Source organism: Syngnathoides biaculeatus, chromosome 20 (assembly GCF_019802595.1).
Source record: "Syngnathoides biaculeatus isolate LvHL_M chromosome 20, ASM1980259v1, whole genome shotgun sequence".
Classification (NCBI taxonomy): domain Eukaryota; kingdom Metazoa; phylum Chordata; class Actinopteri; order Syngnathiformes; family Syngnathidae; genus Syngnathoides; species Syngnathoides biaculeatus.
The window spans coordinates 1,817,081-1,841,292 of record NC_084659.1 but is presented as its reverse complement, the minus strand read 5'-3'; the positions used below and the strand labels follow the sequence as shown (position 1 = coordinate 1,841,292).

The window sequence follows — 24,212 nt, the reverse complement described above, 5'->3', positions numbered from 1 at the left end:
AGTAAAAAAATAAAAAAAAATAAAAAATCCAGAACTGAAATGTGGAAGGAGTTTAAGTGGCCCATTATTAATTTCCAAATTGTCTTATTTTTTTGCTAAATACAATGAAATTGTCAATCATTTTCAACACCATCAATCAGTTTTCTCAATCATTAATTGAAAACAAGCCCCCTTTTCATAGACAAAATCAAGCCATCTTTGTTTTACATCAGTGACAGAAGTGGAGATCAAATTTACTGCACAGTTGGAGTGGAAAAAGGAATTTACTGAAGTGGCAGTTTGAACTCATGTTTTCTACAAAGTCAGTCGGGTGGAATTTCCTCACGTATAATTTGAAAAATTTTAAGGGAAAAGAAAAAAAATCTTGCTTGAGTTTCATTGCTTTGGTCAAGTTGGTATGATTGATACTTGACATTGCCATCATATACCGATGCAGACTCACATTACCACAGCAGTATCCCCAAATTATGATCAATTTAATACACTGGAAAAGAAAAAAAAAAAGCGTGTTGTAGCAGCCTGGTTAAAATTAAGGCCCAGAATACTGATGTGTCTAATGGCCTTGAATATCTGCCATTTCTAGGACCACTGTGAGTGCTTGTCTCACTTCTTAACCAAACTCGATCATTTAATAAGTTCTTTCTTTCCTTTATCTTGAACAATTTTCTCTGTGTATCTGTTTTAGCCTCTTCAAACCTTCAGCATGCAATCACCCAAGAAAACAACTTCCTGTTCTGTCATGGAAATAAAAACACATCTGGGCATAGGAAATTCAAAATTAAAGCACTCAAAACATACAGGAAAAGCACAACAAATAACTTCATTCCCAATACTCACCAAATTATTTAGTCGTCTTAGGTACACAACCTAAATCGGAATCATGTTTATTTGGTATGTTTATCAGGTATGTCCAGTACACAAGGATTTTTTCTCCGGTCAGTGGCGTTGTAGTTGGAGCCACTTAATTGCAACAGTACTTTTGAGACAATAAGAGGGGGGAACGAGAAGCCACTGACCAATAAATGTTTGCCAGGAATGTGGTAATGCCACTTGAATTTTTTGGGGGATAATTGTACAAAAAGATGCAGTCCTCCAACAATGACAGAAGTTTGAAATGAGTCATAGAAAAATCGCTCTTTGCAATGAGCATTGTGCGCAGAGACATCAAGAAATTGATGCAGTTTAAAGTGACTAGTAGTCCAATAATTTGAGACAATGTCAATCGTACATATGTTGCAGATGCTATTGAGGCTCATGAGTTGCCAGTGTGAATTGAGTTTTACTTAGACTTGGGCCCAGCCAGAGTAAGGCCGATCATAAATAAGAAATACATTTAAAAACAGATTTGTACCGTGGATGCAATACAGCATCTTCTTCTTTTCCTTTCGTCTTGTTCCATTAGGGGTTGCCACAGTAGGTCATCTTTTTCCATCTAAGCCTATCTTCTTCATCTTCCTCTCTAACACCAACTACCCTCAAGTCTTCCCTCACAACAGCCATCAACTTTCTCTTTGGTCTTCCTCTCGCTCTTTTGCCTGGCAGCTCCATCCTCGGCACTCTTCCACCAACATACTCACTGTCTTGCCTCTGAACATGTCCAAACCATTGTAATCTGCTCTCTATGACCTTGTCTTCAAAACATCCAACTTTGGCCGTCCTTCTAATGAGCTAATTTCTGATCCTATCCAACTTGCTCAATCCGAGCGAGAACCTCAATATCTTTATTTCTTCCACCTCCAGTTTCGCTTCCTGTTGTGTCTTCAGTGCCACCGTCTGTAATCCGTACATCATGGCCATCTTCACCACTGTTTTATAAGCTTTGCCCTTTATCCTAGCAGAGAATCATTAGTCACATAATGCACCGGACACCTTCCGGCAGCTGTTCCAACCTGCTTGAACCTGTTTTTTCTTTTTTAACCACACTCACCATTGCTCTGGATTGTTGACCCCAAGTCTATGAAGTTGTCCACCTTCATTATCTCTTCTCCCTGGTGCTTTACTCTTCACCCTTCCCCCCTCTCATTCACTCACATATACAGTGAAGAAAATGAGTGTTTGAACATCCTGCTATATTCCAAGTTCTCCCACTTAGAAATCATGGAGGGGTCTGAAATTTTCATCATAGGTGCATGTTCACTGTGAGAGAGATAATCTAAAGAGAAAAATCCAGTAATCACAATATATGATTTATCACAGCGTATGAATTTGTAAGAGTTTGTGTGATACAGCTGCAAATAAGTGTTTGAACACCTGTCTATCAGCTAGAATTCTGACCCTCAAAGACCTGTTAGTCCGCCTTTAAAAGTTCACCTCCACTCCATGGATTATCCTGAATCAGATGCACCTGTGTGAGGTCATTAGCTGCATAAAGACACCTGTCCACCCCATACAATCAGTAAGACTTAAACTTGTAAAGTGTCCAAGAACAAAGAGCTGTCCAAAGACACCAGAGACAAAATTGTAAAACTCCACCCAGCTGGAAAGGGCGACGGAGAAATTGCCAAGCAGCTTGGTGAAAAAAGGTTCACTGTTGGAGCAATCATGAGAAAATGGAAGAAGCTAAACATGACGGTCAATCTCAATCGGAGTGGAGCCGCATGCAAGATATCACCTCGTGGGGTCTCAGTGATTATAGAAAACTAAGGAATCAACCTATCTTAGCTATCAACAGGCATGAGGCATGGTACACCCTGCAATGATGACAGGCAATTGCAGGGCACATAGAGACAGACAACAGCCGCAGTAATGATAATGTTAATGTTGCATGTTTTTGGGATGTGGGAGGAAACCGGAGTGCCCAGAAGAAACCCACCCAGGCACAGGGGAGAAAATGCAAACTCCACACAAGTGGGTCCGGGATTGAACTCGGGACCTCAGAACTGTGAGGCCAATGCTTTCCAGCCCACACAATTTAATTCCACTAACTATGAGTTCAAAACAGACATTAACATGTGCTTTCTCTGTTTCCTGGCGAACCAATCAAAGGACGTTTGCCTTCGACGGCTTTTAATAATCTTGTGGAAGGCTAATGTCATCGAAGTGAGCGCTAGCCCAATTAGTTAACACATTTTTCCAGATGATTCTTTTGAATAAATCTGGAAATGTCATGGAATTTCGCAAACATTTATTCCGACTGACGGACGAGTGGCTGCCTTCTTCCCTATGCCGCAAACTGCCATTGCATTGTCATGTGTTGCATTGCCTCCAGCCTTAGGTGCTCCTGAACCAACTTATCGATAACCTCAGCCTTCCCCGGCGAAACTCAACCTCAACTTCAGGTTTAACTTCCACATTGAACCACTCAAGTTGAGCAGCAGCAACATAAAGCCACATGCATGCATGTCTCTTTCATATTCCTTGACAAATTTCTTGTTTTGCTTTGATGGACAAAACAACTGCTCTTCTCCTCACTGGCACTGGCCAATAATTTCTTGGGACCCACGGGGAAACATTTTAATAAATCCACGAAAGAAGACGTTGTACAGAATGAGTGTGCGTGAGCGTATGATAATGGATTCGGTGTCTAAGATAAAGGACGTGCACCTTTGGTAAAAGATTGATGCCCCCCCCCCCCCAAAAAAAAAAAAAAGATTGATGTTGCTCCTAGCCAATTGGAGGGAGGTTAATCCAGGAAGATGCTACGTGCTGCTCTATTGTGCCACACACACCGAGAGACTGGATGTGAGTCATGGATAAAGATTAACATCCCTCCTAGCCAATGTGATACCAGGAAGATGCTCCAGTTGTGGCCAATGGGAGAGGACCTCAATCACACTGCTTTCAAACTAAGACAGAACAGGATGTTTACGTATGGTGGAATTCAGCACCATTTTTTTTTCTTTTTGTATCCTGAATTTTTTTCGTAACTACAGACAAAACCTTTCCAGGGAGGCCTTTCGTAACCTGAATCTTTCGTGAATAGAGATTTTCATAAGTAGAAGTACCACTGTATTCTGTTTCACTTCGGCTAATCTTCATTCCGCTCCTTTCCAGTGCATGCCTCCATTTTCTAAAGCAGTCACAGTGATTTGACAGGTGCGCTTGCACCCACGGTCCATCGCACTTGCAAATCTGCACAGACGAGCATGAATAATCACGCGCATAAAATTTGTTAGAAATACATAGATATTGAAAGGCATCGTTTATTACGTGTAGTTTTGCGCCACTGCGCAATTGCGCACTTGTCGCACACTCTCAGCGAACATGAAAACCGATCCAGCGCAGTGAACCACAGCCTGACATCACGGAAGCACATGGGAGCCGCTCCACAGCCTACTTCTACTTCGTAGTTTACCTGACACAGCCCTCCTCCTGTCTTAAAAGGGGTAATCTCATAATTCAAATCATATCAAACAGAACACAAACCCGTAACTTCATATCTGTGGGCATGATTGGTGGACCACACCCGTAACTTTATATCTGTGAGCATGACTGACCACACCCGTACATTCTTCAAACGTGACTGCTAATGGTTCCTCCACCTGCTCCTTGCTTTCACTGCAAATCACGTCATCTGCAAACATCATGGTCGAAGGGGATTGCAGTCGAACGTCATCTGTCAGCCTACCCATTACGATTGCAAATAGGAAAGGGCTCAGAGCTGATCCCTGAACAATTCCCATAGCAAATTCTTCTGTCACGCAAACGGCACACTTCCCTACTGTTCTGCTGGCGTTATACATGTTCTGTACTATCCTGTAGAGATCATTTTCTCCTTCTTTCATGTCCAACCTGGTGTACATTGTCAAATGCTTCTTGTTTTGCATGCGCCACCTTTATCTTTGCCCTACGTCGCATATCAATGTATTCCTTTTGCCTTTCCTCAGTGTCCCACTTCTTCACTAACCTTTAACCTTTTATGACTGTGTATTTTGGGGTTCCACCCCCAAGTCTCCTTCTCCCCTTTCACTCAGTACTCTCTCGCTTGACACTCTCTCTGATCACCCTGGCTGTAGTTGTCCAGTCTTCCGGGATCTCCTCCTGTCTGTTGAGAGCCTGTCTCACCGCTTTCCGAAAGGCTGCACAACATTCTTTCTCAGCTTCCACCACATGGTTCTCTGCTCTACCTTTGTCTTCTTAATCTTCCTACCCACCACCAGAGTCATCCTACACACCACCATCTTATGCTATCGAGCTACACTCTCCCCTACCACTACCTTACAGTCAGTAACCTTCAATTACATTGTCTGCACAAAATATAATCCACCTTTGCTTCTACCGCCACTCTTGTAGGTCACTCTATGTTCCTGTCTCTTCTAGAAAAACGCGTGAACTACTTTAATTTTCATCCATTTTCATTCAAGTGCACCACCATCTTTCAAAGTTCTTTTCCTTGATACCGTATATACCCATCACTTCTTCATTTTCTTCACCAACATGTCCATCACAATCTCCACCAATCACAACTCTCTGTGTCTGGGAAGCTAAGAACTACTTCATCTAGTTCCTTCCAGAATTTCTTTTTCAAATCTAATCCCCATCCTACATGTGGGGCATAGCCGCTAATCACATTATACACGAGACCCTCAATTTCAAGTTCCAGACTCATCACTCGATCTGATACTGTTTGCACGTCCAAGACATTCTTAGCCAGCTCTTCCTTTAAAATAATATCTCCTACATTTCTGTTCCCATCTTCTTGTTTTAACTACAATAGTTAATTTTATCAGAGCAAATGAGATAGAACATGGTGAGTGTAGTCTCACTGCTGGATTTTTACTCTTCCCTTAAAGAGGAGAACTTCCCCACACATGAGAAGGCATGTTCAGAAAAGTTTAATCCTCCTTGGATCAATTTACAATTGACTTTACGGCAATTTGATCAGTAATATTGGTAACAGGCAATCATGAGCATTTTATGTTGATTGATTGATCAGCTTTTTTGTCACAATTCAACGATCCAATCAATGACGTCATTGATCGGCTCCGCAAAAGACATCGACTCTAAGTTGCCATCGTGCGCAGTACAGTGTTCTCTCATTCAATGAGGGGGTTGCATTGCAAAACATATCTGCATAAAGTGAAATCCATGTGGTAGAAAAATCTCAAGTTCATCTTTTATATAGAGAGTTCTCGATCTTCGAATGATACCCATTCCTACGCTGGCGACATAACCCGATTTTCGGCGTAAGATTGGAAAGTGTTGGCCTAACAGTTTTGAGAACCCGGATTCAATCCTGGCTCTCCCTGTGTGGAGTTTGCATGTTCTCAATGTGCCTGCATGGTTTTTCTCTGGGCACTCCGATTTCCTCCCACATCCCAAAAACATGGAACATTAACTGGACACTCTAAATTGCCCCTAGGTGTGATTGCGAGTGCGGCTGTTTGTCTCGATGTGGCATGTGATTGGCTGGCAACCAGTTCAGGGTGTACCCCGCCTCCTACCCGTTGACAGGTGGGATAGGCTAGCACTCCCATGGCCCTTGAGAGGAAAAGTGGCTAAGAATATGGATGGGTGGATTAAAAATCAAATAAGAAGCTGTACTTACCATTATTGCAAAAGGTGGATGCCAAAGATTGAGAGAAAGCTATGCTTGGTTATTGTTCTAGAGGAATGTGCAGGTAGCCATTATTGGTTGCTTTGTGATCACTGCATCCCTAATAGAGATGAAACCCTTTACGTGCATTAAAAAAAAAGGGCTTTGTCCTAAATGATCGCCACAGTCTACCAACTGAAGCCCAAGTCTTTACTGATGTTCGTCGGTGTTACGCCTTACTCCAATCTCTTCATTTCCATGGTAATGGACCTTTACGACCTGTCAATCACTCGTACAATAATAGACAATCAGATAGCCACATTGTCTTAAATCCTGCCTTAACCCGCCCCTGTTGTTGTCATGTCCCACACGCAAAATTGGTTAATCAGTCGCCTGTGGTTGGAAAAGTTAATGTTACGAACAAAACGGTCCTCAGATGATGAAAGATCCGGCTAGGTTACAAGGGGCCCGGTTGATTCATTTTCCAAAGCCTAAAACACAGTTGACGAGTGTCTACGATGGATTAAGGCTTGCGGGAGAGCGCACATACAACGAAATGTGGACAATATCACGAAACACAAGGCTGTATGTTCGAAGGAAAGTTGGAGAAGTATCTTCTCAAAGTTTGATTTCATTATTATAAGTGCTTTATACATTGGAGAACAGCTTTCACTTTGTTAGCGTATCACTGACCTGCTGAATGAAGTGTGTAATGTTTTATGCCAAAGAGTCAGGCTAGGTATACGTAAATGCACAATGTCATGCAAGAGAAATGTCTATATGCCTATTTGTATTGGATCCGACTTTTAAGACAGAAAACTGGGTTCCATTATGAGCCAAGTCAAAAATGGAATGGTTAGGTGTGTATACTCTGTGTACGCTCTCTCCACTCATATTTATTTCTTCTTATAGACATTGAAGGGAATCATGTTATATGTATTTTAATTACAATATCTATTTTACAATGTATATAGGGATGTCAGTGGGGCTTTAAGTTTGGTTTATTGGATAAGTAGCACAAGATGAGCAAATGTTGGAACTCTGTGTAGACAAAAGGTGCACCTCATCGTAAAGTGCCCTTTTTAATGTGGTCCCTGGTTTATTTGGAAGAAAATTTAAGAATTGTACGACTGTGAAATTACGGTATAATTAAAATGAAAAAGGAAAAACTTGGAAGAGCAAAATCCGCAAATATGCGGGCCCGTGAACTGTGACCTGTAAATGGGACACACTGTGTATGTCCATTTTCCGAGCCGCTTATCCTTACAAGGGTCGCTGGAGTGCCAGGGCCTATCCCATCTTACTTTGGATGAATGGCGGATTACACCCTGAACCGGTCACCAGTAAGTCGCAAGGTGGGATGTTACGTAAAACCCATTATGGCGGCATGGTCCAGCAGGTGTAATACGTTCGCCTCACAGTTCTGAGGTCCAGAGTTCTATCCCACCCCACCTGTGTGACGTTTGCATGTTCTCCCTCTGCCTGCGTGGTTTTTCTCCAGGCACTGCAATTTCCTTCCACATCCCAGAAACATGTAACATTAACTGGACAATTTAAATTGCCCCTAGGTGGGATTGTGAGTGCGACTGTTGTCTGTCTTCATGTGCCCCGTGATTGGCTGGCAACCAGTGCAGGGTGTACCCCGCCTCTGCAGGCCCGATGACAGCTGGGATAGGTTCCAGCGACCCTTGTGAGGAGAAGCGGCAAATAAAAATCGATGAATGGCAAATGCATCATCTAACAGGGCCTGTAAATAAGAATATTAAATGCTGGGAATGGCTGGCAGATTTCCCTTTCAGAAGGAATTTCAACTCCCACTTCCGAAAGAACTTTGCTCACACCCAGAGGAGGCGGGGGACATTGAGTCAGAGTGGACGATCTTCCGCGCCTCCATTGTTGAGGCGGCCAACTGGAGCTGTGGCCGTAAGGTGGTTGGTGCCTGTTGTGGCGGCAACCCATGAACACGTTGGTGGACACCAACAGTGAGGGATGCTATCAAGCTGAAGAAGGACCCCTATCAGGCATTTCTGGCCTGTGGGACTCCCAAAGCAGCTGATTGGCTGGCCAAGTGGAATGCAGCGTCAGTGGTCGATGAGGCAAAAACCAGTGCGTGGAAAGAGTTCGGTGAGGGAGGACATTGAGAACAACTTCAGGATGGCTTCGAGGAAATTCTGGTCCACCGTCCGGCGTCTCAGGAGGGGGAAGCAGTGCACTGTCAACACTGTGTATAGTGGAGACGGGGCGCTGCTGACCTGAACTTGGGATATTGTGAGTCGGTGGGGAGAATACTTTGAAGACCTCAATTCCACCAACACACTTTCCCACGAGGAAGCTGAGTCTGGGTGCTCTGAGGCGGGCTCTTCTATCTCTGAGGTTGAGGTCACCAAGGTGGTTAAAAAGCTCCTTGGTGGCAAGTGGATGAGATTTGCCCAGAGTTCCTAAAGGCTCTGGAGGTTGTGGGGCTGTCCTGATCGCCTCTGCAACATCCGTGGACATTGGGGACATGGCCTCTGGACTGGCAGACTGGGGTGATGGTCCCCCTTTTGCAAGAAGGGTGACCGCAGGGAGTGTTCCAACTATAGAGGGATAACACTCCGCAGCCTCCCTGGTAAGGTCGACTCGGAGATACTGGAGAGGAGAGTCCGTTGGGAAGTAGAATCTTGGATTCAGCAGGAGCAATGTGGTTTTCGTCCCGGTCGTGAAACAGTGGACCAGCTCTACACCCTTGGCAAGATCCTCGAGGGTGCACGGGAGTTCGCCCAACCAGTCTACATGCGTTTTGTGGACTTGGAGAAGGCGTTCGACCGTGTCCCTCGGGGAGTCCTGTGGGTTTTTTTGGGAGTATGGGTTACCAAACCCCTTGATACGAGCTGTTCGGTCCCTGTATGACCGCTGTCAGGATTTGGTCCACACTGCCGGCAAAAAGTTGGACTTGTTTCTGATGAGAGTTGGACTCCGCCAAGGCTGCCCTTTGTCACTGATTTTGTTCATAACTTTTATGGACAGAATTTTGAGGCGCAGCCAATGCATAGAGGGTGTCCGGTTTGATGGCTTCAGCATCGCATCTCTGTTCTTTGCAGATGATGTGGTTCTGTCAGCTTCATCAAGCCGTGATCTCCAGCTCTCACTGGAACGATTTGCAGCCGAGTGTGAAGCGGCTGGGATGAGAATCAGCCCCTCCAAATCAGAGGCTATGGTCCTCAATCGGAAAAAGGGTGGCGTACCCTCTCCAGGTCGGGTATGAGTATCTTGGGGTCTTGTTCACGAGTGAGGGAAGAATGGAGCGGGAGATCGACAGATGGCTCGGTCCAGCGTCTGCAGTGATGCCGACTTGGTATCAGTCTATTGTGATAAAGAGGGAGCTCAGGCGAAGTTCTCAATTTATCAGTTGATCTACGCTCCTACCCTTAACTATAGGCATGAGCTGTGGGTCATGACCGACAGAACAAGATCCCAGATACAAGCGGCCGAAATTAAATTCCTCCTCAGGGTGTTCGGGCTCTGCCTTAGACCTAGGGTGGGAAGCTCGGTCATCCAGCAGGGGCTCAGTGTCGAGCCGCTGCTCCTCCGCATTGGGAGGAGCCAGACGAAGTGGCTGGGGTATCTGATATGGATGCCTCCTGGAGGCCTCCCTGGTGAGGTGTTCCGGGCATGTCCCACCGGAAAGAGACCCCGAGGACAACCCAGGACACGCTGGAGAGACTATGTCACTCGGCTGGCTTGGGAACACCTCAGGATCCCTCTGGAAAAGCTGTAAAAAGTGGCTGGGGAAAGGGTATCCCTGCTGAAGCTACTTCCCCTGCGACCCCGACCCAGAAAAGTGGTCGATGATGGATGGATGGATAGATTCAAATGCATACAACAAATGAACCAACCTGCTCTGCTTCGGACAAATCGAGGCTGCTGATTCAACACAGCGTCCAGTAGTTGACGTTGTGGCTCCTCCTCCTTTTTTGGTCCACAAACCTCTTCCTTGTACTCCCCTGACGTTCTTGCACACATTTTCACAGGACAATCATTTTCTGGGCTACATAAGAGGGATGAGAAAACCAATTGAAAACAGACATCTTGATATCAATATTCAGATTAAGACATTGTGTTAAACAGTACATTACGCCCCCACCCCCAATTTTTTTTTTTGGGGGGGGGATTTCCTACTTTTCAGAACTATGATTTTTTTCTATGAATTATCGGTACTCTGTCTACACCACATAGTGCTGCCATTGTCTTGTCAGTTCTTTTTAATCCATGCTCTCTTGCATAATAGATAAAAGTTCATGATCGCGCCTCGCATTGTGAAACACCAGAATATTAGCAGAGAAGATAAATAAACTTTTGTCAAAAACTTGGCAGAGGATAAGACCCAGATGCTGGAAGCTAAAATGTAAGCGTGGATTCTAGGAAGATTTATTGCCAGGCAGTGGCCATTCAGGGGAAGTCAGTCCAACAGGGACGGGTACAAATATCACAGGGAAAAAAAGGTGTGGTCCAAAAAACATGAAACAATGTATTTAAAAAAAAAAAAAAAGAAAAAAAGACTTGGCAAAACAAGAAAACGTAGGTTGATGGGCTCAGTAAAGCTATGAGATTGGATGAAGCAGTTTCACTAGCGGACATGCGTGAAATCATAAGCATATAAAGGCAGTCCTCGGGTTAAAACAGTCTCGACCTAAAACGTTTCAACTTTACAACGCCCGTCGTCGTCTTTTCCTCTCAGCTTGTCCCGTTAGGGGTCACCACAGCGTGTCATCTTTTTCCATCTAAGCCTATCTCGTGCATCCTCCTCTCTAACACTCACAGTCCTCATGTCCGCCCTCACAACATCCATCAACCATTTCTTTGGTCTTCGTCTCGCGCTTTTGCCTGGCAGCTCCATCCACAGCACCGTTCTGCCAATATACTCACTCTCGTCTCTGAACATGTCCAAACCATCTAAGTCTTGCTCTCTCTAACCTTGTCTCCAAAACATCCAACTTTGGCTGGTCCTCTAATGAGCTCATTTCTCGTCCTATCCAACCTGCTCAACCCAAGCGAGAACCTCAGCATCTTCATTTCTGCTACCTCCAGTTCTGCTTCCTGTTGTTTCTTCAGTGCCACAGTCTCTAATCCGTACATCATGGCCGGGCCTCACGACTGTTTCATAAACTTTGCCCTTCATCCCATGGAGATTCGTCTGTCACATAGAACACCAGACACCTTCCGCTAACTGTTCCACCCTGCTTGGACCCGTTTCTTCACTTCTTTACCACACTCTCCATTGCTCTGTATTGTTGACCCCAAGTATTTGAAGTCATCCACCCTCACTATCTGTTCTCCCTGGAGCTTCACTCCTCCTCCTCTGCCCCTCACATTCTTGCACATGTATTCTGTTTTACTTCAGCTAATCTTCATTCCTCTCCTTTCCAGTGCGTGCCTCAATCTTTCTAATTGTTCCTCCACCTGCTCTCTGCTTTCACTGCAGATCACAATATCATCTGCGAACATCATAGTCCAAGGGGATTCCAGTCTAACCTCATCAGTCAGCCTATCCATTACCACTGTAAACAGGAAGGGGCTCCGAGCTGATCCCTGATGCAGACTTTACAACGCCCATGTCTCTGTAATTTGTCTTTTTCGCACAGCTTTTTAACACAGTATGGCCCAAAAGAAGAAAGCTGTTTTTTTTTTTTTTTAAGCAATCCTGGTCCAGCTGAAAGAAAAGCAAGTGCCATGGAAGGAAAGCTTAACATCTTAAAAAAAAAAAAATGTAATAATAATAATTAAAAAAAAAAAAAAAATCTGAATTAAACGTAGGCTTAATGCCACCCTAACGTTCATTCAGGGAAAAGTCACGGTGTCTTATCCCAACTTTGAAAAAGCAGAAAGGCAACGACGCTGAGAAGCAATGTACTGCTAGCAAGGGCTACCTGCACATGGTCCCTTCGTAGTACATAAGCTGAGCCACCCCTCCTTCATCCACCTCTCACAGTGATGCTAAGTAAGGGAGATTTGTTTTATTTCATACGAAGTACCAACACCCATCAATTTATTGAGTTGCTTATCCCCACGTGAGTCGCAGGCATGCAGGAGGCAATCCGAGCTGTCATCTTAAATATTGACTATTGGTGAAATCTGATTTATGCTGAAATTCGGGTTATGTCACTAGTTTTGGAAAGTATCTCTGTCGTAGACCGAGGACTCTCTGTACACACAAAAATCTGGCAACTAGTGAAAAACAAAGCTTAAAGCCCCACTGACACGAAAAGCATGATTCTTTAGTATGTTTTTAATTGAAAAAAAAAAAAAAAAAACAGCAGCCAGAATGGACCCATCCGTTTTTTCACATGATTTTAACGTATATAGCTTTTTGTAACTCCGCCATAACTCCTCGGGGGATTTGTTTAGGAGAAGCACTAGGAAGTGATGTAATCATCAGGAGCGCAATCAGGCGGCCTTGTGTGTTTATATCAGTTTTACCCGCGGGAAGGAACCTATTTGTTACTTCATGTTAGCCAAAATACCAGCTAGTTGTATTGCTGGATATTGTTCGAACACTCGGGAGGATGGATTTACTCTTCATATGTTTCCAAAAGACCTGATTCGTCGTCAAAAATGGATTGCACAGGTGCAAAGGACGAGAGCTTTGTGGGTTCCAAATGACAGGTAGGTGTGGATTTCCCAATTAAAAAAATAATACAGTAAAGCCTCGGTTTTCTAACGTCCCCGTTTTCGAACAAAAGTTTTGAGATTTTTCTGCTTCTGTTTTCGAACGAAAATCGGTACTCGAACGCTGCTGACAAAAGCCCAGAAATAACATTTTGCGCTCAGTCAGACCAGCTGATCCACGACCCTCTTTGTTGTGAATTCCCACGCCGCAGGAAAAAAACGGGAAATAATATCGCGTGAGGCGCAAGCAGTTGACCAAGCCACAGCGCATTTTGTTATTGTCTTTTCGAACGCCCCCCATTTATAAAAAAAAAAACAAACAGAAATGACATAACGCGTGAGGCGCAACCAACGCACTTTTGTTATTCTGTATAACACAGTGTCTCTACACAGACATGTCCCGGTAGGGACTTTTGTTTGTCCCAAGTGCTGACATCAAAGCCATCTATACAGAGTGTCTTCTTCTTTTCCTTTCGGCTTGTCCCAATAGGGGTCGCCACAGCGTGTCATCTTTTTCCATCGTAGCCTATCTCCTGCATCTTCCCCTCTAACTCCAACTGCCATCATGTCTTCCCTCACAACATCCATCAACCTTCTCTTTGGTCTTCCTCTCGCTCTTTTATCTGGCAGCTCTATCCTCAGCACCCTTCCACCAATATACTCACTCTCTCACCTCTGAACATGTCCAAACCATCAAAGTTTGCTCTCTCGAACCTTGTCTCCAAAACATCCAACTTTAGCTGTCCCTCTAATCCTAACCAACCTGCTCACTCCGACCGAGAACCTCGACCACTTCATTTCCGCGACCTTAAATTCTGCTTCCTGTTGTTTCTTCAGTGCCTCCCTCTCTAATCCATACATCATGGCTGGCCTCACCACTGTTTTATAAACTCTGCCCTTCATCCTAGCAGAGACTAGTCTGTCACACCAGACACCTTCCGCCAGTTGTTCCAATCTACTTGGACCAGTTTCTTCACTTCCAGACCACACTCACCATTGCTCTGGATTGTTGACCCTAAATATTTGAAGTCGTCCACCCGTGCTATCTCTTCTCCCTGTAACCTCACTCTTCCCCCTCCACCCCTCTTATTCACGCACATATATTCTGTTTTACTTCGGCTAATCTTCAGTCCACTCCTTTCCAGTGAGTGTGTCCATCTTTCTAAATTGTTCCTCCGCCTGCTCCCTGCTTTCACTGCAGATCACAATATCATCTGCGAACATCATGGTCCAAGGGGATTCCAGTCTAACCGTGCCTGTCATTACTATCGCAAACGGGGCTCACCGCGGAACCCCGATACAGTCCCACCTCCACCTTAAATTCTTTTGACACACCAACGGCACACCTCACCATTGTTCTGCTACCATCATACATGTCCTGTACTATTCTAACATATTTCTCCGCTACACCAGACCTACGCATGCAGTACCACAGTTCCTCTCTTGGTACTCTCTCATAGGCTTTCTGTAGATCCACAAAGACACATAGAGCTTCTTCTGACCTTCTCTGTACTCTTCCACTAGCATCCTCAAGGCAAATAATGTATCTGTGGTACTCTTTCTAGGCATGAAACCAAACTGATACTCACAGATACTTACTTCTGTCCTTAGTCTAGCCTCCACTACTCTTTCCCATAACTTCATTGTGTGGCTCATCAACTTTATTCCTCTATAGTTCCCACAGCTCTGAACATCGCCTTTGTTCTTAAAAATGGGAACTAGCACACTTTTCCTCCATTCTTCAGGCATCTTTTCGCCCGCTAGTATTCTGTTGAATAAGTTGGTCAAAAACTCCACAGCCATCTCTCCAAATTGCTTCCATACCTCCACCGGTATGTCATCAGGACCAACTGCCTTTACATTTTTGATCCTTTGTAGTGCCTTTCTAATCATTGCCACTTCTTGGTCATTCACACTTCCTTCTTCTACTCTTCCTTCTCTCTCATTTTCTTCATTCATCAACTTCTCAAAGTATTCTCTCCATCTATTTAGCACACTACTGGCACCAGTCAACACATTTCCATCTCTATCCTGAATAACCCTTACCTGCTGCACATCCTTCCCATCTCTATCCCTCTGTCTGGCCAACCTGTAGAGATCCTTTTCTCCTTCTTTCGTGTCCAACCTGGTGTACGTCTTCATATGCCTCTTCCTTAGCCTTTGCCACCTCTACCTTCGCCCTACGTCGCATATCGATGTATTCCTTTCGCCTCTCCCCAATCCTCTCAGTGTCCCACTTCTTCGCTAATCTCTTTCCTTGTATGACTCCCTGTATTTTGGGGTTCCACCACCAAGTCTCCTCCTCCCCTTTCCTACCAGAAGACACACCAAGTACTCTCCTCCTGCCTGTCTCTCTGATCACCTTGGCTGTCGTAGTCCAGTCTTCCGGGAGCTTCTGCTGTTCATCAAGAGCCTGTCTCACCTCTTTCCGAAAGGCCGCACAAGATTCTTCGTTTCTCAACTTCCCCCACATGGTTCTCTGCTCTACCTTTGTCTTCTGAATCTTTCTACCCACCACCAGTCATCCTACACACCAGTATCCTATGGTGTCAAGCTACACTCTCCCCTACCACTACTTTACAGTCAGTAACCTCCTTCAGATTACATCGTCTCCACAAAATATAATCCACCTGCGTGCTTCTACCTCCACTCTTGTAGGTCACTATGTTCCTCCTACTTCTGGAAATTAGTGTTTACTACAGCCATCTCCATCCTTTTTGCAAAGTCCACCACCATCTGTCCCTCACAGTTCCTTTCCTGGATACCGTAGTTACCCATCACGTCTTCATCGCCCCTGTTTCCTTTACCAATATGTCCATTACAATCTGGACCAATCACAACTGTCTCTCTGTCTGGGATGCTCAGAACTACTTCATCTAGTTCCTTCCAGAATTTCTCTTTCAACTCTAGGTCACATCCTACCTGTGGGGTATAGCCGCTAACCACATTATACATAACACCCTCAATTTCAAATTTTAGTCTCATCACTCGATCTGATACTCTTTTCACCTCCAAGATATTCTTAGCCAGCTCTTCCTTTAAAATAACCCCTACTCCATTCCTCTTTCTATCTACTCTGTGGTAGAATAATTTAAACCCTGCTCCTAAACTTCTAGCCTTACTACTTTTCCACCTGCTCTCTTGGATGCACAATATAGCAACCTTTCTCCTCATCATCATGTCAACCAACTCCTGAGCTTTTCCTGTCATAGTCCCAACATTCAAAGTCCCTACACTCAGTTGTAGGCTCTGTGCATTCCTCTTTTTCTTCTTGAAACAAATCCGCCTTCCTCCTCTTCTTTGTCTTCGACCCACAGTAGTTGAATTTCCACCAATGCCCTGCAGGTTAGTAGTGCCGGGCGTTGTTAACCCGACCGATCCGGATTCTTTAGATGGACGCTCATATTTGTTTGCCACAGTTTGACTTTCAACAATCATATCAAATCAATCACAAAAACTGCTTTCTACCATCTGAAGAACATATCGAGTAAAGTATTTTATGTGTCAAGCAGACCAGGAAAAGATAATCTATGTTTTTATCTCAAGTCGACGGGACTAACCCGAAAAAAAAAAAAAAAAAGTAATAAACAGCTGCAGCTCATTCAGAATGTTCCAGCTCACGTTCTCACCAAAACAAAGCGGTCAGAGCGTATAACTACAATCTTAAAGTTCTTGCACTGGATTCCAGTCAGCTTTAGAATAGATTTTAGAGTGTGCTACTGGTCTTTAAAAAAAAAAAAAAAAAAAAAAAAACACCGAATTATTTAGTTCCTGAATACATGAAAGAAATGCTTACGAAATACAAACACAGTCGAGCTCTGAGATCCAGAGTCCAAAGCAAACATGGTGAAGCCCCATTTAGCTATTATGCTGCACACAAGTAGAACAAGTTGCCAACAGAGGTGAAGTCAGCCCCAAGTGTGAATGTTTTTAAATCCAGGTTGAAAACTTTTTTCTCATGCTTTTTATAACATATCCAGTTTTTGATCATATTACTGGCACTGTATGCGGTTTTAATTGTCTTTCAAAATATTTTGTTTTTCATTTTTTATTGTTTTTAATCCGGTTATAAATGTTTTACCTTTTTGTCCTATTCATGTCCTGTTAATGGAACAGATTTTCTAATTCTATAAATATTTCCAAGCACTCTATGCTGGTGCACTTTGCGTAGGATTGTTTGCATAAAGTTGCCATATTGCTTTGCAACCAATCCTTTTCTGGCTACTAAATGAAAAGGAAACTAGTTTATCTGCTAAACATGGTATGGAATGTTTGAAATATTTGTTTTTGAAGTATTCAAGCAGGATGTTAGATGTCTGTGACACAGATAGATTCTACAGTGAAGAAAATATGTATTTGAACACCCTGCTATATTGCAAGTTCACTTAGAAATCATGGAGGGGTCTGAAATTTTCATCCTAGATGCATGTCCACTGTGAGAGAGATAATCTAAAAAGAAAAATCCAGAAATCACAATGTATGATTTTTTCTTTCAAGATTTATTTGTGTGATAAAGCTGCAAATCAGTATTTGAACACCTGAGAAATCCAATGTTAATATATGCCTTTGTTTGCAATTACAGAGGTCAAACGTTTGCTGTAGTTGTTCACCGGGTTTGCACACACTGCAGGAGAGATTTTGGCCCACTCCTACACATAGATCTCAAGATCAGACAGGTTTCTGGGCTGTTGCTGAGAAACAGAGTTTCAGCTCCTCCAAAGTTTTTCGATTGGGTTTACGTCTGGAGACTGGCTAGGCCACGCCAAAACCTTGATATGCTTCTTACGGAGCCACTCCTTGGTATTCTTCGCTGTGTGTTTCGGGTCATTGTCATGGTGAAAGACCCAGCCACGACCCATCTTCTATGCTCTGACTGAGGGAAAATGGTTGTTCCCCAAATCTCACAGTACACGGTCGCGGTCATACTCTCCTTAATACAGTGCAGTCATCCTGTCCCATATATAGAGAAAACCCCCCCCAAAGCATGACGCTACCGACCCCATGCTTCACAGTAGGGATGGTGTTCTTGGGATGGAACTCGTCATTCGTCTTCCTCAAAACACTGTGTTGAATTATGACCAAAAAGTTCGATTTTGGTCTCATCTGACTACAAAAGTTTCTCCCATGACTCCTCTGTATCATCCAAATGGTCATCGGAAAACTGAAGACGGTCCTTGACAAACTGGTTTAAGCATGAGAACCTTCCATGCCATGCGTGATTACAAACCATGACGTCTTAGTGTATTACCAACAGTCACCTTGGAAACGGTGGCCCCAGCTCTTTTCAGGTAATTTACCAAGTCCTGCCGTGTTGTCATGGGCTGATTCCTCACCTTTCTAAGAATCATTGAGACCCACGAGGTGATATCTTGCAGGGGGATCCACTGTCATGTTTACCTTTTTCCATTTTCTAATGATTGGCCCAACAGTGGACCTTTTTTCCACCAAGCTGCTTGGGAATTTCTCCGTAGCCCTTTCCAGGTGGGTGGAGTTATACAATTTCGTCTCTGGTGTCTTTGGACAGCTCTTTGGTCTTGGCCATGTTACAAGTTTGAGTCTTACCGATTGTATGGGGTGGACAGGTGTCTTTATGCAGTGAACGAACTCACACAGGTGCATCTGATTCAGGATAATACATAGAGTGGAGGAGGACTTTTAAAGGCGGACTAACATGTCTCTGAGAATTCTAGCTGACAGACATGTGTTCAAATACTTATTTGCAGTTGTATCACACAAGTAGTTAAAAATCATACGCTGTGATTTCTGGATTTTTCTCTTTAGAGTATCTCTCTCAGTGGACATGCTCCTACGATGAAAATTTCAGACCCTTCCATGATTTCTAAGTGGGAGAACTTGCAATATAGCAGAGTGATCTAATACCTATTTTCTTAACTGTATCTATTTTAGAATGTTTATAGGCATGTGACTTGGGCTTTAAAGACACAATGTAATCAGGATACAACAAGGTGGAGAAGCAGCACACAAGGAAGTGGCATAGCCATGCTGCCGCCCCCTGCAGCTGCTGTCATACACCCGACTTAACCCAGTGCTTTTGCAGCAGTTTGCGAGAGTGGCCATGAAGAACCAGGCACCTAACATATTTATTACATGGTGTAAAAATGTTAGTGTCAGCGGGAATTTTTAGGGTCGGTAGGGAAATCGGAATCGAGATGGGACTACGATAATAAAACTCAGACAGTCGAGAATATTTTACTCTCAGACAAATCTAAGAGAATTTAGTTGTTGGTGTGGAAGCAGGAAGCAGAACTTGAGGTAGCAGAAATGAAGATGTCGAGGTTCTCGATTGGTGTGAACAGGTTGGATAGGATTAGAAATGAGCTCATTAGAGGGACACCCAAAGTTGGATGTTTTGGAGACAAGGCGAGAGAGTTAATACTTCAATGGTTTGGACATGTTCAGATGCGAGAGAGTGAGTATGTTAGTAGAAGGGTGCTGAGGATGGAGCTGCCTGGCAAAAGAGCGAGAAGAAGACCAAAGAAAAGGTTGATGGATGTTGTGAGGGAGGACATGAGGACAGTGGGTGTTAGAGGAGGATGCAGGAGATGGGCTTAAATGGAAAAAGATGACACGCTGTGGCAACCCCTAAAGAAAGAAAAAGAAAAATACATGTTTAACGGTATCGGACAAAACTCGGGGCTATAAGACATATTTCTGTGTCTAATCGACTTAGCATTGAGCAATTGACCCCTCCGTGGATGTTGCACAATCCGCGTCACTGACCAATCAGAGGCCAGAGATCTGCATAATCTCGGACTCAAATCTCAAGACAACGCTGGCTGGATGGTTCAGTATAGCTTCTGTTGCCATTTTATCGCGTATTTGGGTTCTTTAACAATAGATATGGTTAAGAGGTGTAGTCACGGACTTTATAATAGTTGACGACAGGTATCCTGAAAGGCTAATTGGTGGAGTTCAATTCGTACCCTTTCCAAAACCGAAGACCCAGTACGAAAAATGTCTTTGATGGATCAAACTTTGTGTAAGACCGCATCATCAACTGAATCCATCTAAAATCAACCGGAACAGAAGACAGAGTACGAAAAATGTCTTTGATGGATAAAACTTTGAGGAAGACCGCATGATCAACTGACTCCATCAACCGGAACAGATATGTTTGCACGAAGGTAAGTCCTATATTTGATTTTCAATATATGTCTCATATAAATGAATTAGCAGTTCTTCGCTTGCATAATATAGCTATGTGTGAATGATTGTCACACTTGATCTGTGTTGAGCCTAATTTTGCGATGATCTGACTGCACAAACGTGTCTCTGTTCGGCGCTCCCAAGCAAAGCTAAACCGGACTTCGTTTGTTTGCACGAAGGTACGCCGTATATTTGATTTTCAATACATGTCTCATATAAATGAATTAGCAGTTCTTCGCTTGCATAACATAGCTACGTGTGAATGATTGACACACTTGATGTGTGTTGAGCGATATTTTGCGATGATCTGACTGCACAAACGTGTCTCTGTTGGCGGCTACCGAGCTAAGCTAAACCAGATTAGCGAGTCCTAAAAGCCTTCGACGTGCACCGAGACACCAAGACTGAAGGAAGGATGTTTGAGGACATTGAAGTAGTGATTGTCGTACTCGGTCAAGACTTACGTAGGTTCGGCACTAATTGAAGAATAATTATTGAGGGGAGCACGTGACGTTACACAAAGAAAACGAGAGAAACAACTCGTAAATCAAGCCTCGCCTTCTTTTCCTTCATACGGTGGTTCACAAACGGCTATACAGATACAAATACAGATTCTGCACACAAGTGTGATATGTAACACGAAAATAGGAAACTGTCAATGACGAATTCGTCTTTGGGTTATAATATATTTATATTATGTGGCTTCTCGGTCTTCCTCTGACTCTGGAAAGATCTCGAGCTAATATCAATGGTTTCTCCGTCGATATGCATGTAAATACCATTGAAATTCCGCTCGCTGAAATACTTGAAGCCCTGCTGTATGCTTTTCAACGATATTTCACTGTTAGCCAAGAATGCGAGTGAGAAATCAGCCAGTAAATCGGACACTTTCGCTCTATTCCTTTCTTGCTGCGCCGATATTTTTCCTAATTGTTTGTCTGACGTCAGCGCACGTGGCGTAACGTCACTTCAGGAGGCGTGGTTAAGTGCCCTGTACAGTGGGGGCAATTCTTTGCTTGACCAACACTTCCGGCAAGTGACGTAATTTGATGACATAGGTGCATGAGCTCTATACTGGGTGTAGATTGTTATTTTCGTTTTTGCAAACATCTGCAGATAATGATCACCTTAGGATGAGAAATGCAAGAGCAAACCGAATTTGTGAAACAATGAAATATAGATTAAGACAGATTCATTATAGAGTCCTGGGGCAGGGGGTGAGATTCAGTTCAGTTTTCGTTGCTTTTATGAGCTGATAGAAAATACAGATTTTGAGAGACATGCATTCCATTCACACGAGTATTATGTAGGCCCTTGGCTCTATCGAATAATTCTCCTTCACAGAACTTAGTTATTGCTAAGTAGGTGTGAAATTCTAAAAGGGATCCAATGTTGATCGGCTCTGCCCGACACAAGGCAGCCACAGATGTCGCCATTTTAATAATGATAACACAGCTGGCAGTCGAAAGATGCTATACAACGCCCACTTTCGTTTGAGCAATCAATAACATAGCAATGCACCCATATATATACGGCTTTCTTAAATGATTTCTGCTGAGTTCTGGTTTATTTACTTGATTTCAACCATCCAAACTGGCGAACGCTTCCTAAAACGTCAGTCAAAAACTATCTATTAGCTGGTGGGGGTGGGGAAGATAACGGGTTCCAGCGATTATCGTAAAAATCTGAGAAATTTCAGTTTTTGAATGCAATAAGACTGATAGCATCTCTCTTCATATTTGTGTGTGTTTTTGCTTGTTTTGCTCCCGAGTGATATACGTATACAAGCCTACTCTGATCCACACTTCAATCGTTTGAGCAGACGCCACCACTGAAAATCTGAAAATTGCCCTTAAAACCTATACTATTCAAGCATTTTTCTACCAAAGAATCACGGCTTCGGTCACAAATTTCCCAAGGACATCGTTCGAGTAGCTCATACAAAACAAAGCTGACAGAGACAAAATCGAGTTCTGGTCCCCTTTGTGAGCAAGGTTAAGATAGCCCGAAAAGCTTCGACGTTTACGGAAACGACTTCAACCAGACGATAATTAAACAAACTAAGTTTTAGCTCGGCAAAAAGTTGACAAACTTACTGCGACGAGGATTCAGCACGTTTGATACAGATTCGGGGAAATGTACTCAGATGCGTGTGATTACGAAGCGAAGAAAAGTAGATCTTCTTCTTCTTCTTCTTTATCTTCTTCTTCCTCTTGTTGAAAAAGCTGCTTTATGGTGCATTACCCCCACCAATTGGGCCGGAGCGTGCACTTGAAAAATCTGTTTTCTCCTTTACCCAATAAGAGTTTTATGTGTCACTGTGGATAGATCCACCAGAGAGCAACCCAGTGGACACATCCCACACCGAGTGACCCAGGGAAGTCGGCCCCACTGACAAATAACAACAAAAAAAGTGAAAAAAGGTCATACTTCAAGGCAAAAAAAAGAAAAGAAAAAACATGCAATACAAGAGATGACTATTGGGCGGCACTATGGTGCAGCTGTAGCACTTTTGCCTCACAGTTCTCAGACCGGGTTTCAAACCTTTGTGGAGTTCTCACGTTCTCCCCGTGCCTGCCTGGGTTTTCTCCGGGAACTCCGGTTTCCTCCCACATTCCAAAGAGATGCAACATTATTAGAACACTCTAAATTGCCGCTAAGTGTGATTGTGAGTGCGACTGTTTCTGTCTCCATTTGCCCTGCGATTAACTGGCAAACACTTCAGAGTGTACCCCACCTCCTGCACGTTGACAGCTGATTATATATATATATATATATATACACACACACACACACACACACACACACACACAGAGACAGAGACAGAGAGAGAGAGAGAGAGAGAGAGAGAGAGAGGAGAGAGAGAGAGAGAGAGGAGAGAGAGAGAGAGAGACAGACAGAGAGACAGAGAGAGAGACAGACAGAGAGACAGAGAGAGAGAGAGAGAGAATAATAGTATCGGGATCCACAATTGATTTGGACATAATTTGGGTTTCCAATTCCCCATGAAAATTAAGAATTACAAAAATTAGAACACTGCCCACCCCAAACTTTGCTGGGCATAAATGTTTGAAACTGTTTCACACACTAATTATCTACTAAAGTCAAACCACCTGCACAAGTTTCACCATGTAGGCTTCAGTTTGGGTTCAAGATGGGGAAGACTGCAGACTTGACAACAGCTCACTAGTTGATCGTTGGTCCCCACGCGCATTCATCACAAGGAGACCTTTCAGCACGGGGGAGCGCTCAGACCGTCCCACCTGGATTGAACCCGGGACCTCAGAACTGTTAAACCAAAGCTGTACAGCGACACCACTTGATAGTGTTGTTTCATTTGCGAACATTTCTTTTAAAGAAAAAGCGTTCTAGTTGACTGGGACAGGAAACGGAACCATTTTGTGCAGTCTCGCAGTATCACCTGAGATACGTAGTTGTTGCAGTGCATTAGATCCGGTCAATTTCCATAATAAATACACTGACACGCAAATTGCAAGACAACAAGAAATTTTATGAATTGGTGATTCTTTCGCTATGGTTGGGTTATGGCAGAGGTCAATGTAATCATCGAAAACCCGGAGCATTGACCTCACTGTCGGACGAATATCTGCTACTATTGTGAAGGGACAGCTGTCTTGACATCGGTGGCTCGCTGAAATATTTCCGGTGTGAGTGAACCTGGCTAATCTTTTTCATTCTCCCCATGCGAGAGTAGGATTGATCAACTTCAGTTTCTGTTCCTGAATTTGGACCCAATCTTGTGAATAATCGACATGAGTTACCCGTGATCTCTACTTTAGTGGACTAAAACATAACCTGTGCAATCTTCATGTCCGGTTGCAGTCGTTTTGTGCACGTTGAAGCTTTTCGGTCTAGTTTAGCCTAGTTTGCTAACAAAGGGAGAGACGATCAACATTACGCGAAG

At 43.6% G+C, this 24,212-nt stretch overlaps 1 protein-coding gene across 5 annotated transcripts in view; it reads right to left on the bottom strand.

Moving 5' to 3' along the window:
- Window positions 1-23,701, bottom strand: part of LOC133493287 (uncharacterized) — a 63,055-nt gene extending 39,354 nt beyond the window's left edge. For 3 of the 5 annotated variants that reach the window (XM_061806490.1, XM_061806488.1, XM_061806489.1), the window contains exons 1-3: window positions 23,398-23,700; window positions 22,384-22,893; window positions 10,351-10,502 (exon numbers count right to left, since the gene is read on the bottom strand). In XM_061806490.1, coding sequence (XP_061662474.1) covers window positions 10,351-10,477 — 127 coding nt within the window. In that variant the 5' untranslated portion in view covers window positions 10,478-10,502; window positions 22,384-22,893; window positions 23,398-23,700. Of the gene's footprint in view, window positions 1-10,350; window positions 10,503-22,383; window positions 22,894-23,397 lie in introns of all 5 variants that reach the window. The other 2 variants (XM_061806487.1, XM_061806491.1) reach the window with 2 other exon arrangements.
- Window positions 23,702-24,212: the final 511 nt, after the last annotated feature.